This window comes from Triturus cristatus, chromosome 9 (assembly GCF_964204655.1).
Source record: "Triturus cristatus chromosome 9, aTriCri1.1, whole genome shotgun sequence".
Taxonomy (NCBI): Eukaryota; Metazoa; Chordata; class Amphibia; order Caudata; family Salamandridae; genus Triturus; species Triturus cristatus.
In genome coordinates, this window is record NC_140592.1 from 531507582 (window position 1) to 531524357 (window position 16776).

Consider the following 16776-nt stretch of genomic DNA (forward strand, 5'->3'; position numbering starts at 1 on the left):
ATACACCCCTGTAAGTATAATGAAGTCCCTGTCCGTGGCTCAGAAAACTTGGGTGGGTGGGTGGAGGGGGGGGGGGGGGGGCGAACCAATATACCACTTCACTCATAGTGAATATGGAAACTGCCTAAATAGGATTCTATTTTCCTTTAATATGTTAATAATTAATTACCCAAACCTACCAATAGGAAATCCAGGCCGAACTTTCCAGCCAATTGGGTATGAGTCAACAATTGATTATATAGTAGTTACTAATCCCCTCAGCATTAGGGCCACCCTGTTAGAAAATCAATTCACGATTTTTAGCGAACATGCCATTCTATCCTTACAGTTAAGTGTATCCACAAGGGACTCAAAATCCCATCAGAAAGTTGGAACACCAATCAAGGCAAGAAAAAATGGCTTTCAACTTAAGTGGGCTCACATTGATAACATTAAGATGGTCTCAGAAATTGTTTCAACCATGCAGGGTAATATATCTATATGCCTGGAACCCGACTCTGACCCAGGGGTAGTGATGTCCTTTTTTTGTGGTCTTTTAGAAAAGGTAAAATTGGCTCTCACATGCATCAAATTGTTAACTGGCACCCGACGCTGACCCAGGGGTAGTGGTGTCCTTTTTTTGTGGCCTTTTAGAAAAGGTAAAATTGGCTCTCGCACACATCAAATTGTTAAATACTGGGAGAGGCAAGGGCTAGTTTGACTCCCCTTGTACTAAAGCGAGGAAGGCTCTTACGTCTACCCTGAAAACCAAACCTAGAACATCAGACCAAATAAGAGCACTGCCGATCGCTTATAACCTAGCAAGAAAAAACAGGGAAAGAGCCATTAAGGATGAGGTATGGTCGGATCTTAAAGAGGCAGCGAGCATGGGTAATAGTCAAGTTTTATGGAAGATAATTAATGCCCCACACTTTAAAAATCCCAGAGACCCCACAATAGAAATTAACGTAGATGAAGACCCTTGGGTAGCCCATTTTGAAAACATCCTTGCCTCTAGCACCCATTCTCCCTCGTCATTGCGTACTATAGACCTAAACGCACAGGACTCACTATCCTTCACACTCACTGAAGTGAGAGTAAGCCTCATGCGATGTAGCCCTGGAAAGGCCCCAGGACCGGATTGGGTCCCAATAGATTTTTTTCAGGAAATCCCTGACGTATGGGCGCCCCTACTAACGAATGTCCTTAATACCATAGCGCTGGCAGGCCCTCCCCCTCATGGTAAACAAGTGTTATTGTTCAAATACACAAAAAAGGGGATAGGGCTAACCCAAAGAACTACTGACCAATCTCCCTGCTGGATACCACAGCAAAGCTAATGGGCCGACGTCTCCTTTTTAGGCTAGACGGGTGGGCCCAGGAGAATAATATCTTAATCCAGGAGCAGTACGGGTTCCAGCAGGGAAAGGGTACTGTAGACCAGTGCTTGAACTTAGCCCTGGTAATAGACAAATACACCAGAGTGAAGGAAGGGAAGATCTACATGGCATTTATGGACCCGTCGGCAGCGTTTGATTGTGTGGTTCATGACAAGCTATGGAACATAATGAAGGAGATGGGGGTTGACACAGTGATAACTAACTTCATTAGACAGTTATACTCAAACGTCACGGCGTCGGTCCGCTACACCAAAAATAGGGACTGTACCCGCCCCTTCAAAATCGGTAGAGGGGTAAGGCAGGGCTGCGTCCTTGCCCCATTCCTCTTCTCTATTTATACAAACGGAGATGAGGATGCCCTCTTGGCGACCACATGGGACGTTCCTGTTTTTGATTCTCATCCGCTACCCCTATTGGCCTACGCGGACGACGCGGTGTTTTGACCGCAAGAACGGTGCTAGCTCTCCAACACCTGATAACTGTGTATGTATCCTTCATGGATTCAATAGATCTGAAAGTTAATCAGACTAAGTCCTTTGCAATTATATCTGGGGCTAGAAAAAGAGACTAAACCCCGTACCTCCACGTGGACCCCGGAAGGATTGAGGTGGCTGATACCTTACCCTACCTGGGGGGTTCTCTTTGACAAAAATCTATTGTGGCCAAAGCTGGTGGAAGGAAGGATGCTGGGAATGGAGAGAAGCTGTTCGACCTTAAAATCCTTTTCCAAAATACTGGACACCAGACCGTTACTTCTGATAAAGAACATCTATCCGGCTAAGACAAAGCTGCAGCAACGTATGGGGCGGGTGATTGGGGCATGGTATCGACAGACTCCCTCCAAACGATTGAAAACAACTTTTTTTTAAGTCTCTAGTGGGCTTTCCTCCCCCTTCCTATTACTATATTTTACATATAGAACTGGACTTGCCCTAAATCTCAGACTCAATTCGGCTAGCCCCAATCCTACTGTGTCACTTATTCTCGCGGAAGGACACTGTAACCCTGATGCAAAGTATAATAAGAAACTGCTTAAAATTGGAAAACCACAGAAGGTTCAGGTGGCTAACTACGTTGAGTCAGTGTTGAATGATATTGGGCTCCCTGACTTATTCAGGGATCCACTAGCTTGCAGAAAGGTCTCATAACCAAAGGTAATTAACAGGTTTTTATTGATGGCAAAATACAACCGAAGCGAAAAAAATCAGTACAAACAGGCAGTTCGTATCTATCACTTGAGCCCGCCTTTGATAGAGGGAGGGTACTCCTACTTAGCAAACGTCACTAGTGCACAACACAAATTCATTTTATTAAGATTTTGCATGAACATGATACCGTTGATGTTGGGCTACCCAGAAAAAACATATAACCATTCAGATTTTATTTCGTGCCCTTGTGATAACCTCTCCACGCAAACTTAGCTACACTTAGTTTTGTTTTACGGGCTCTATGGGAAAGAAAGGAATGACTACCCTGTCCCGATTTTAAAGCGCCAAAATGTAAAACAATGTCGGTTGGCACTTTTTTAAAATCATTGCCTGACCCTCTGGTTTGCTTTTCGGTAGCCAAGTTTTTATGGGCATGCATTAAAAAGAGGAAGGCTGGTTGTAAATAGTATTGGGTTTATTACACGGTAAATTTACACAATACTCTTTGTGTCTATTTAAACAACAAGAGTTTTTATTATATGTGAAAGGAAACTGCTGCTATTGACTCTTAAGTAAGATGAATTTTATACTGTTTTATTCTTTTATTTGTGCTTTTATGATCTTACCTATTGGATCGAATAAAGAATTGATTGATTGATTGACTGCCATTTGAAACAGTCCTGTGCAGAAGCCACATTTCGGCACCGAATTTGAAATTGCGCCCTGAACTTTGTTGCATATCTTTTGGATTGACATAGGCGTTTTACGTTTTAGTCCGAGTGGAAAAGACCGCAAAGGCACTCGTGCAGCGAGTGTCAAGGGCCCCAGCTGCTCCCAACTCGTGCCTGAGGGCCTCAAGACACCCTACAGTCGCCAAACGGACTCGGAAGCAGCATATAACAGGCGGATGATGGTCGCCATCTTGCTGTGCGCCCTCTAGCGCCCCCCCTAGAGCGAAAGATTTGGTGGAGCCTTTTCAGTGATATGCACTTTATAGCAACAAGAAAACTTGAAGAAAAAAATTGAGGTGAAAGTATCAGTGTAGTGAATGCATGCCGAGACCTGGAAAGCAGAAGGTAGCTGGAATAGTGCGCAGATAACTCTATGAAATATGTTGGAGAAAGCAGCACTGTGTAAGACCTGTGTATATTGTAGATAAGAGATAAATGGCACAGTAAACAAGTTGAAATTTGTTAAAGAAATCAGAAGGGGATTGAGATTCAAGGGTTGCATGAACAGATTGAATGGAGTTCAGGAATGTGACAGCAAAGGTAGCAGAAGACTTACAACACACATATGAAGAGGCAGGGTGCAGAAAATATTTGTTCAAGGCATATGAGCTGTAGATCACACACTTAAGCATGGCTCGATCGTCGACATCCATTCCCGACTACATCTTCCAGGAGGGCGTCGATGTACCAGAGCAGGAGCGGGTCGAAGAAGGCCTCGTCAGAACCTCCGAAGCCAACGACTCCGACATCGAAGACATCACCCCAGGGCAGCGGGTCGTAAGTAGTGACGTCGACCCCGACTCCCTCCCCCCACCCCCGAAAAAGGCTTCGGTAACACCTTCGGCCTAGAGGCACACCGGGACAAGACTTCACCATCGGGCCCAACATAGAAGTCGACACATAAGCCTTCAGGCCACTCGGGATCGAGTCAGCCTGCCGTCGGTGCCGAAACCCAATCCCCGGCACCCAAAAAGAAACTGTCGTCCCCTTCCATGCTGACCACTGGCTCCACATTGACACACTCTGTACTGAAACCTACTGGTACCGACCCCTAGACTCCGAAAAAGTCATCAGAACCGAGTAAAAAGCCACTTCTGAAGAGTACAGGTTCTCAACCTACGGAACCGAAAAAGCCCTCGGAACCGAAAAAACAACCGGTTCCACAGGCTCCTTCAGAAATCAAAAAATCTCACGTTTCGAAGCCTAAACAGCATAAATCGGCTCCAGATTCGGCACCACACAAACCTTCGGAACCGAAAAAAACGGCACCAAAAGACCAACCTTCACAAGAAGAGCTTTTTCAACCAGATCCAACTCAAAAAAACTCTTCTTAAAGACCCAAAAACAGGTCAACTAACTCTCAGCTCTAAGAAGAGAACAATGGACATGCCTGTACTGGCTCCATCTCCACCAAAGAAGAGGGACATTGCTACATCTCCTCTCAGACTTCCTTCTTCACCTCCTCCTCCTCCACACCACTCCCCTACTCTATCTCCACTCCCCTCACCATCTCCTCCACCTCAGGACGATGATGACACTTCTGGGGACGGGGGGAGGGTGCAGACGATGAACCATTAGGGGATCCTAGTCAGCCTTACACCCCAGGCGACCCATGGGACAATTATGGCACGCCAGATGTCCCTGATGTGCCACAAGATGACATCTATATCTCTAGATCTTCCCCTGCAGAGGACACTGTGGGCTTCACCCTGCTCGTTCACATAGCTGCACAATACCACGGGGTAGCTCTACATACAGACCCTGTGGAGGAGGATTTTCTAATGGACACATTTGATACATCTCAAAGGTCCACTTCTGTTCTCCCTATGTTAAAAGGGGTAATTAAACATGCATCTGAGGTGTTCAAAGATCCTGTTAGGGCTAGGGTTATTAACCCCAGAATAGAGGAAAAATACAAATCTGCCCCAGCAGACCCTGTTTACATCAAGGGACAAATACCATTGGATTCATTAGTGGTGTCCAACGCCAGAAAGAGGGCTAACTCACAAACATCAGGCGATGCTCCGCCTCCCGACAAGGATTCAAAACTCCTGGACGCTTCTGGTAAATGAACAGCGTCACAAGCAGCCAACATATGGCATATCGCCGACACACAAGCTTTGCTGCCTAGATACGATAGGGCACACAACGATGAGTTGGAAACCCTATTACAACACCTCCCAGACAAATACAAGGCAAAAGCCAATGACCTCATACAAGAGGGTAAACTTATAACAAACACCTCCATTTGTTGAGCTCTAGATGTGGCAGACACCGCCTCCCGAGCCATCCACACAAGTGTCCTTTTACGTAGACATGCATGGCTACGCATTTCAGGGTTTAAACCAGAAGTTCAAAATACCATACTTAACCAACCATTTGATCAAGAACATCTATTTGGCCCTGCCGTGGATTCATCTCTAGAAAAGATGAAAAAAGACACCGACATGGCCAAATCAGTGGGAGCCTTGCAATCGCAAGCTCCCAGACGTTCATTTTGTTGCTCCTCTTATAGGTGCACCTCCCGAGGATACTCCTCTGACAACCCCTCCACGTCCTACAAAAGTCCCACCCAAACAACCTTTACCAGAGGTTATCATAGAGGAGGCTACAGAGGCAATAATAACAAAGGCAGAGGCAAAACTAACAATACTCGCTCCGCCTCCACCCCCACCAAGTGACTTCCCTCCACTCCCCCTGGACCATTCCACTCGGGACGGGGAAGACTGCTACAATTCCTACCTGTCTGGAGCAATATCACTACCGACAGGTGGGTGAGACAAATCATTCAACCGGTTACTGTCTAGAACTCACCTCTACTCCCCCAAACATACCACCCAGACAGCACCCAATGTCAAAGGAACATTTATCGCTGCTAAAACAAGAAGTGCTTTCCCTCCTACAAAAACATGCAATAGAACCAGTTCCCCTGCATCAGCAAAATACTGGAGTTTACTCCATGTACTTCATCATTCAAAAGAAGGACGGAACACTGAGACCCATCCTGGACCTCAAACCCCTAAACCTTTACATACAATCAGACCATTTTCACATAGTCACACTTCAACAGGTCCTTCCTCTGCTCACACAAGGCGATTTCCTTGCCACCTTAGATCTCAAGGACGCCTACTTCCATATTCCCATTCACCCCGCTCACAAGAAATATCTCAGATTTGTAGTGGACGGTCAGCATTACCAATTCAAGGTTCTCCCATTTTGAGTCACCACAGCACCCAGTCTTCACAAAATGTCTAGCAGTAGTTGCAGCTCACCTAAAAAGACCACAAACGCACGTCTTCCCGTACTTAGACGACTGGCTCATAAAAGCCAAGTCATACAGCCAGTGTGTAAATCACACACACGCCACAATCCAACTACTTCACTACTTAGGATTCACCATAAACCTCACAAAGTCTCACCTACAACCATCCCACATCCAACAGTATCTCGGTGCCACAATAAACACCTCAAAAGGCCTTGCATATCCCAGTCCACCGAGGATAGCAAGCATACAGTCTCATTACAAAATTCCAACCACAACACTCGCTTCCAGCTTGAGTGTTCATGCAGCTCATAGGGATGATGGCCCTTTGCATATTCATAGTACCTCATGCCAGACTCCACATGCGCCCCCTACAGGAATGCTTAGTACGTCAGTGGAACCAGGCTCAAGGTCAGCTGACATATCTGGTGTTGGTAGACGGCTGCACGCATCGCTCTCTGCAGTGGTGGAACACACAAAACCTTTCCAATCGCCGACCGATCATAGAGCCGGTTCCACAGATTGTACTAACAGCAGACGCATCGCTCACCGGCAGGGGAGCTCATCTATTACATCATACCATGCAAGGCAAATGGACACCTCAGCAAAAATTACTCCACATCAATCACCTGGAGTTACTAGCAATATTTCTGGCATTAAAATCATTCCAGAAACAAATATCAGGCAAAGCTGTCCTAGTCCGCACCGACAATATGACAGCAATGTACTGCATACAAACACAAGGCGGGACACACTCCCTACAGCTCTCTCAATTAGCGCAGAGCATACGGAGGTGAGCTATTCCTCAAAACATTTTTCTCCTAGCCCAACACGTTCCAGGAGTCCAAAACAGCATAGCAGATCTGTTAAGTCGTCAGACACAACTGATTCACGAGTGGGAACTTCATCCACAAGTTCAACCATATTTCCAAATGTGGGGGCAGCCATAGATAGATCTCTTCGCCACACATTTCAACACAAAATGCCCAAGCTTCGCCGCCAGATATCCACACCCATTGTCCAAAGGCAATGCGATATGGATGAATTGGTCAGGCAAATTTGCCTACGCTTTTCCGCCTCTCCAACTCATTCCATTGGTGGTGGGCAAACTGCAGCAACACTCACGGACACTCATCCTAGTTGCTCCAACATGGGCCAGACAACCATGGTACACAACACTGCTGGAACTATCAGTAGTCCCACACCACAAACTACACCTCTCCCCACGCCTCTTAACACAGAACCGTGGAGAGATTAGACACCCGGACCCAGCACAGCCCAACCTAGCGATCTGGCTCCTGAAGTCTTAGAATTTGGTTACCTTAAGCTACCCCCCGACTGTATGAATGTTATCAAAGAGGCTAGACACCCCACCACTAGAGCCTACTATGCAGCCAAGTGGAAAAGATTTGTAATATACTGTAATAACAGCATCAATCCTTTAGATGTGTCTATTCAACACATCATATGTTACCTACTACATCTTCAAAGGTGTAATCTAGCATACACATCTATTAGGTTACACCTCGCTGCCATAGCAGCTGCAGCTTACTTACAAAATAGACAACACTTGTCATTATTCAGGGCACCTGCCATTAAAGCATTTATGGAAGGCCTTGAAAGAATCATTCCTCCTAGGGTACCACCCTCACCAGTGTGGAATTTAAACATTGTCCTCACAAGACTAATGGGCCCTCCATTTGAACCTCTGCATAAATGTGAGCTACAATTTCTTACATGGAAAGTCGCCTTTCCTTGTGGCCATTACTTCTTTTAGAAGAGTCAGCAAGCTACAAGCACTAACTATTCAAGAATCATTTTTACAACTCCATCATAAGAAAGTGGTTCTCAGGACAAATCCCAAATTCCTTCCTAAAGTTAACTCTCCTTTTCATCTCAATATGTCTGTTGAGTTGCCAGTATTCTTCTCGCAACCACAAACAGTCGCGGAAAGAGCTCTTCATACTCTAGACGTAAAAAGAGCACTCCTTTATTATATTGACAGGACAAAACCTTTTCGCAAAACAAAACAACTCTTTGTATCCTTCTCACCACCACATAAAGGCAATCCCATATCAAAATCTTGGATCGCAAGGTGGATTGTCAAATGTATACAAATTTGCTATCACAAAGCAAAACGTACATTATCTATTCCCCCTAAAGCCCACTCTACCCGAAAGATAGGGGCTTCAATGTCAGTTTTAGGGAACATTCCCTTAGATGATATCTGCAGAGCAGCTACATGGTCTACAGCGCACACATTCACAAAACACTATTGTGTAGACAAAGCAACAGTGGGCCAAGCTGTACTTAAAACACTATTTCAAACTACTGCAACAGACACTGGTAATCACCGCTATGCAATCTATGCATAAGTGTGTGATCTAAAGCTCATATGCCTCGAACGGAAAATGCTACTTACCAGTATGCATCTGTTCTTGGCATGTAGAGCTGTAGATCCACACGCGCTCACCCACCTCACCGGCTGCCTTTATCTGTTCCAGTATTATCTTATTTAGATACAACATACATGGACATCTTTTCTGTTTCTTACAAAACTCCATCATTTCCCTTCTTGGCGAAAAAACAATCTGACCATGGAGTCGATGCCCATGCGCACTATTCTCCAAAGGAGGAGCCACCTATCCCGTGACTTCCAAAGACTTTCCAGGACAACAACAAAGTGCAAACATCCGGGCCCAACACAAGATGGCGATCTATGCATAAGTGTGTGGATCTACAGCTCTACATGCCAAGAACAGATGCATACTGGTAAGTAGCATTTTCCTTTCCCATTTAGATGTGATTCAGATAGGTTGAAGTGTGTGATCATAAGAGAAAAGAACAGAAATTAATTAAGTCATCTTTCCACTCTGACTAAAATCAGTCTTTCGATGAATTCTGTTATGTTTTAGGTAAAGCTGATCATCCACTGATCCTTGAGGCCCTCCGCCCTCAAATGCTGCTGAAACTAACCCTTGGTGGTCTCACCCTAACCCTGCTGCACCAATACCTAGAGTCAAGCCAGACCGATTCCAAGGCACCAATGTTTGGCCAGCTTACAAGCCATTTCTTCACTGAGCTAGCCTACTTCAAGGACACAGCATTCAGCGGGCGCGACTTCCAGCACCTTCGGCAGCAGTTTGAGAAGGCTATCCCTTGCAGTCACCTCAGGTACTGTACTGTAGAACACCAAGCAGCTTTGGAACTTTTCATGATTTCTGGTAATGGTTACATAATGTTTTCCTAGCTACTGCAATAACCTATCCACAATATATTGGAGAGAGGTGTTTGATACCTAGGTCCTGGTTTCTGCTTACATAGTATGTAGTGGGAAAATGCTAGCAAGTAATTGAGTTGAATTTCTGAGGTATTACTCTCTTCATCTATTCTCTTAATCCACCGTGCTGGATCTCTCAGACAAAGGTCCATGGTGTAGAGGGAAGATCTCCTAGAAGGATAAACACAGTGTTTCTTCTACCCTGCCACCCACCCCCTCCTGTCTCTTCTCCCCCCGCCCGCACTTCCGTTTCTGCTCCCTGCCCGCCCCATCCTGTTCCACTCCACCTGCCCCCATGCTGTTTCCCCCACCCGCCCCATCCTGTTTTCCCTTCATGCCCATCCTGTTTCCCCATGCTGTTTCCTCCACCCGCCCCATCCTGTTTCCCCCACACGCCCCATCCTGTTTCCCCCACATGCCCCATCCTGTTTCCCCCACAGGCCTACCTGATCCTGTATCCCCCACATGCCTGCCCCATCCTGTTTCCCTCACACGCCAGCCCCCTTCCCCCCACATGCCAGCCCCCTTCCTTCCCCCCCCCACACACCTGCCCCCATCCTGTTCCCCCCACAATCCAGCCCCATCCAGTGTCCTGTTTCATCCCCCGCCCGCCCCATCCTGTTTCTTCCTCCCTGCCCCATCCTATTTGTTTCCCATGCCCGCCCCAACCTGTTTGTTCCCCTACCCGCCCCATCCTGTTTGTTCACCCTCCTGCCCATCCTGTTTGTTGAAGTACTGGGTTTTTAGAACCAACCCAGCGGTGCCAGGGGACACACCCGAAGACTTCGAGTTCTTCCTGTTTCGGACCACAGAAACACAGAATCTTCTAGGTGAAGTCAAAGATCGTATTTATTGGCTGCAGACCAATCACAGGTATCCGAGAAGTACAACACAATGTATGTTCTCAGGAGACTGCTCCCAACCAAAAACCAGTCTTTTCTTATATACAGAATATTACGCTCTGGGCAACACCGCCCCTCTTTTACAAGTGGTCGTTCACATATTTTCGCTTCAAAGAAAGAGCACAGTCATGATGATAATCCCACATTTCAGCTCGGTCAGCACATAATTATTTACCCAGCGAGGCTCAGAACCCTCATCAGATATCAGCAGACCCCAATAAAACGGACACCTCTTCCTCGTAAAACAAGCCATAAAGTAGGAAACAGAGTCAGGTGTGAAAGGGATTAGTCAGAAGTGGCGTGGGATACACGACTTTATGATGTGTTGGGCCCTGATGCTAATCCCATAAGGCCGCAGTAAAAGGAACCGGCCGGGCAGGATTGACCTCGGGCAGTGGAGTCAGTTTGCATAGGTCACAAAGAAGTCAAAGAAAGATTGCGTGTCCTTTAGGCCTAGGCATGGCCTCGAAGCGCAGCCTATGTGAGGGCAACCACAAAATGGTTACCATTGTAAAATGGAACCTGAGGGTTCGACATGTTGTATCATATACACGGTGAATTCATCGGTGACATATGACGAAAACACTCATACATACCGCATTAGTCATTTGCGGTTCGCTGATAGCAAAATCGGCAGGGTAGGACCATGCTACCAACATGGTTCCGAAATTTTACAGTACCACAGACCCTCCTTTTGCCCTTACATAGGCAATAACTATACTCATACTAATCTGAGTCCAGGTCTATATTCATAAAGTCATGAAGATGTTGCTGTGGCATCATCCTATTGCTTAGTTCGTCCCTTGATACAGGTCTCCTTACACATGATGTAACACAGAGGCTACACATTACAGGAGCACACTGTACACATAGACAGAACAGGAAAAGAATGGCTAAGATCGTCCCAGTGACTATTAGAATCTTCCATCCCCAAGCTGATATCAGTCCCCAGAACCACCCCGTCATCGACCAATCTCCTTTATCCACATGGATGGATTCGGAAATCTTATGCAGTTTGGAGATCGCTTGATAGACTGTCGGAGCGGTATCTGGTATGAAAATACAACAGCTTGATTGGATAACCTTACATACCCCACCACGGTCTGCAAGTATGACATCTAGAACCATACGGTTCTGCAACGTCATGAGGCGATCCGCTTGGAGCTCAGCTGTCAAGTTACCAAGGGCACCAGCCGTTACATTAACAGTGGTTTCAACTACACGAGTCAGTTGTCTCAGGTTCCTACTATTGACCATTGGTCCCCAAAACGGCAGGAAACCCAGGAAAAAGTCTCCCGCTTCCTGACCGGCAGTATCCTCCTTACTAACAACGCCTCTCACAACTCTGGTCTTGTGATAATCAGAGGCGGCAGTAAATGTCGGCGGTAGCAAATTTGCAACATAACACGTGCCCGAGAAATCGGGGGGCAACCATGTATATGCTCGATCATTACAAACAAAGTATGTACCCTTGGCAGCCAAAAACGCAGGGGAAAACTGTGATGGGAAAATGTACGTTTCAGCACAGTCACTCTTCCCTAATTGAGCTCTTGGATTCTGACCATTACCTTGTAAACAGAACCGACCTATGTGGGGTACGACCCAAATCGGGGATGAACTTTTACGCTGTTTCTCGCCCAGACTAATGCTATACCCCGTCGCGTTCCAACCCACATAAGCTCGCAACTCATCCTTGGGAATAGATGAATATGCATCGATATCTCTACTCATATCAGCAACTCCTCTCATCAAAGCTTTATTGTTCGCGCTAGGTCCAGTGGATCGCGGTGGTCGTGGGGAATAGGTCTTAAGTGCAAAAAGAAACATAGTCTGGAATGCCCACAATGACCCATTGTAGCTAAACGGCAGCACTAGATACGGGATATCCTTATCAATGGTATGCGGCATCAAACCACACACCCAGCAATTTGTTGTGTTCATAACTAGTTGGTGTTGTGTTCATAACTAGTTGGTGTGCAGCTGCTCCTCCCTCCCGGCTCCTTACTTAAGGGGACCGTAGGGGACCACAGAGTGTGACCGCTCAGCCCTCCACAGGGCTTGGTCGCCCCACTCACTGCTGCCGCTCCTGCCTGCCTTTGCCGCCTCCTGCCTGCAGATTCCTTTGCTCGCTGCCCGCTGCTCCTGGGAATTTCCCGCTGCTCCTGGGAATTTCCCGCTGCTTCTTGGAATTTCCCGCCGCTGCCTCCCTGCGGCCCCGCCCCCCTGTTATTCCATTCGCTGCCCCGCTCCCGCCACCCAGCTGCTCCTCCCTCCCGGCTCCTTACTTATGACGCCCCCAGAGCGACCGCGCAGCGGGAGCGCCGATTGAGCGCCGATTGAGCGCCGAAGGTGCGCCAAAGGTAAGCCCGTCTGCGCCCGTCCGCGCCTGGACCGCGCCCAGCGCCAGACCCCCTGGTCCTCGCCCTCGCCAGCACACCCTGCACATCTACGATGCCAAAACCCTCCACGCACTCAACGCCGGCCGAAACACCGCCTGCTACCGAGCCACCCCGAGACGCACCCACGGACCCTTCACCTGCCTGACCTGCCGCTTCACTGGCCTCCGACCCAACACCGCACCTGCTAAACCGAGCCCCAGCAACAAACACCTGATGTGCATCCTGCTCAACACCCGCTCCGTTCACAGGCATGCCGTCGAACTCTGGAACCTCCTCGACTCGACAGCACCAGACATCGCCTTCCTGACGGAAACCTGGATGAACGCTTCCTCAGCGCCCGACGTCGCCATCGCCGTCCCGGAAGGCTACAAAATCACCAGGAAGGACCGCGTCAACCAGACAGGAGGAGGCATCGCCATCATCCACAAGAACACCATCCGCATCACGACCAACTCCGATGACGCCTTCACCTCCGCCGAACACCTCCACTTCCAGATACACACCGACCCCAGGACCATGCTCAGAGTCACCCTCGTCTACAGACCACCGGGACCACGCACACAGTTCAGCGAAGACATCACAGACTTCGTCAGCCCGCACGCCATCAATTCCAAAGACTACATCCTCCTGGGGGACCTCAACTTCCACCTGGAGGACAACAAGGACCGCAACACCACTGCTCTGCTGGACAACCTGGCCAACCTCGGACTCAAGCAACTGGTAACCACCCCCACCCACTACGCCGGCCACACGCTTGACCCAGTCTTCTCATCCAGCAAATACGTCACCTTCAGCCACTCCACCAATCTCCAGTGGACTGACCACAGCTGCGTCCACTTCAGCTTCAGTAAAACGACGACCCACCACCACCCTCAACAAGCCCCCCGCAGGAGCTGGAACAAGATCACCGGCGACCAGCTCACCACCTTCCTCAGCCAGAACCCCCCCACCAGCTCAACGGACCCCAACGAAGCCGCCAACAACCTCACACAGTGGATCACCAACTGCGCAGACGCCCTCGCACCACTGAAGAAGAACCCCCCCAGCAGACGCGGCAGCAAGAAAGCCTCCTGGTTGACCGTCGTCGAGCTCATCACCTCCAAGAAGAACTGCCGCTCCCTGGAGAACACCTGGCGCACCAACCAGACCACAGACAACATGACGGCCCTCAAACACGCCACCCGCAAACACCACCAACTGATCCACGCCACAAAGAAGACAGCCTTCAAGGAACGACTGGACAACAACACCCACAACAGCAAGGAACTCTTCAGCATCGTCAAAGAGCTCTCCAACCCCGACGCCGGAAACAATGACATCACTCCCTCGCAAGACCTCTGCGACTCCCTCGCAGCTTTCTTCCACGACAAGATCGCCAACATTCACAACAGCTTTGGCCCACCAACCACGAACCCCACCACCGAACCGATGCCCCCCACCGCCACCCTCCGTACCTGGACCCCAGTCAGCACCGAAGACACAACACGCACAATGAACATCATCCACTCCGGATCCCCTACGGACCCCTGCCCACACCACATCTTCAACACAGCCGACCACATCATCGCACCCCACCTCCGCGACATAATCAACGCCTCCTTCAACACCGCCACCTTCCCGGAGTGCTAGAAACACGCCGAGATCAGTGCCCTGCTGAAGAAACCAACTGCAGACCCCTCCGACCTCAAGAACTACCGCCCCATCTCGCTCCTCCCGTTTCCTGCCAAAGTCATCGAGAAGACCGTCAACAGACAGCTAGCCGCCTTCCTCGAGACCAACGGATCCCTCGACCACTCGCAATCCGGCTTCCGAGCCAACCACAGCACGGAGACCGCTCTCATCGCAGCCACAGACGACATCAGATCCCTAATGGACAACGGGGAAACTGCTGCTCTCATCCTCCTGGACCTCTCCGCAGCGTTCGACACTGTCTGCCACCGCACCCTGGTACAGCGCCTGAACAACACCGGCATCCAGGAGAAGGCCCTGGAGTGGATCACCTCATTCCTCGCCGGAAGAACCCAGGGAGTCCGCCTCCCCCCGTTCCGGTCAGCGACCACCGAAGTCATCTGCGGCGTTCCACAAGGGTCATCGCTCAGCCCCACCCTCTTCAACGTCTACATGAGCCCCCTCGCAACCATCGCACGTCAACACAACCTCAAGATCATCACCTACGCCGACAACACCCAGCTGATCCTCTCCCTCACCAGCGACCCGGACGCCGCCAGAGCCAGCCTACACGAAGGGATGAATGACGTCGCCGAATGGATGAAGAACAGCCGCCTGAAACTGAACTCAGACAAGACGGAGGTCCTCATCCTGGGATCATCACCCTCCGCCTGGGACGACTCCTGGTGGCCCCCCGCCCTGGGAGCCACCCCCAAGCCAAAGGACCATGCACGCAACCTAGGCTTCATTCTGGACTCCTCCCTCTCGATGACCAGATAAGTCAACGCCGTCTCGTCTTCATGCTTCAACACCCTGCGCATGCTTCGAAAGATCTTCCGGTGGATCCCCACCGAGACCAGGAAGACGGTCACCCAGGCCCTCGTCACCAGTCGGCTGGACTACGGGAACGCCCTCTACGCCGGCACCGCTGCCAAACTCCAGAAGAAACTCCAACGGATCCAGAACGCCTCAGCACGACTCATCCTGGACATCCCCCGACACAGCCACATCTCCGGACACCTGAGAGACCTGCACTGGCTCCCCGTCAACAAAAGAATCACGTTCCGACTCCTCACCCACGCACACAAGGCCCTCCACGACCTGGGCCCCAAGTTCCTCAACAGCCGCCTGACCTTCCACAAGCCCACCCGCCAGCTCCGCTCCACCAGCTCCGCTCCGCCAGCCTCGCTCTCGCCACCGTCCCCCGCATCCGCAGAGCCACCGCCGGAGGAAGATCCTTCTCCTACCTGGCAGCCAAGACATGGAACTCCCTCCCCATCCACCTCCGGACAACGCAAGACCATCTCGCCTTCAGGAAGCAACTCAAGACCTGGCTGTTCGAGCAGTAGCGTTGCCCCCCCCCCCCCAGCGCCTTGAGACCCTCCGGGTGAGCAGTGCGCTATACAAATGCCTATGATTGATTGATTAATTGAGTGTTGGTGCAGGAGTTGAATAAACGAATTGTTTACGAACTCAGAACGTCTAGCTTGTTCGTGTTCAGGCAGAGGGTGGAAAGAGTGTGAGGAAACAGTAGGAGGAGGTATGGGCTGTATAGTGGGTGCAAACGGCACTTGAAAAAAGACAATAATACATAACCTACAGAAAACATCATCATGCTATATAGGACAAACAGACCTAATATTACAAAACGTTTGCTATTCATTGCTTTACATATTCTGCTCTTAAAATTTATTTCCTCAGCGGGTCTCTTCATCTCGAAAAACTCCATCCTCTAACCGTGCTGTTCGCGGCGGATGAGTGTCTTCTGCTAAGGAGTACACCTGTCAGTCCAGGGAACGCCCTAGACCAACCAGACCGTTGACCTAACGTCTCCGACTTGTACCCCAAAGTCTTGGCACCGCGACCCTGCAGCTGAACCCGGATGGCGGTTCGAAAAAGCAAAAATAAGAAAGTTTTTCAGATGGAAGAGAGAGAGCTGCACTTCTCAAAAAATATCAAAGAAAAAGAATTCTTATTTGTCCATAGTTCTCGGCCTCAGATTGTAGC

At 49.3% G+C, this 16776-nt stretch overlaps 1 protein-coding gene across 1 annotated transcript in view; it reads left to right on the forward strand.

The window, feature by feature from the left end:
• The window catches only part of ATG2A (autophagy related 2A), a 2561659-nt gene that overhangs the window by 410563 nt on the left and 2134320 nt on the right, over positions 1 to 16776 (forward strand). Inside the window, exon 11 of the mRNA XM_085625535.1 lies at positions 9436 to 9694. Within this exon, the coding sequence (XP_085481661.1) occupies positions 9436 to 9694 (259 nt within the window). The remainder of the gene's footprint in view (positions 1 to 9435; positions 9695 to 16776) is intronic.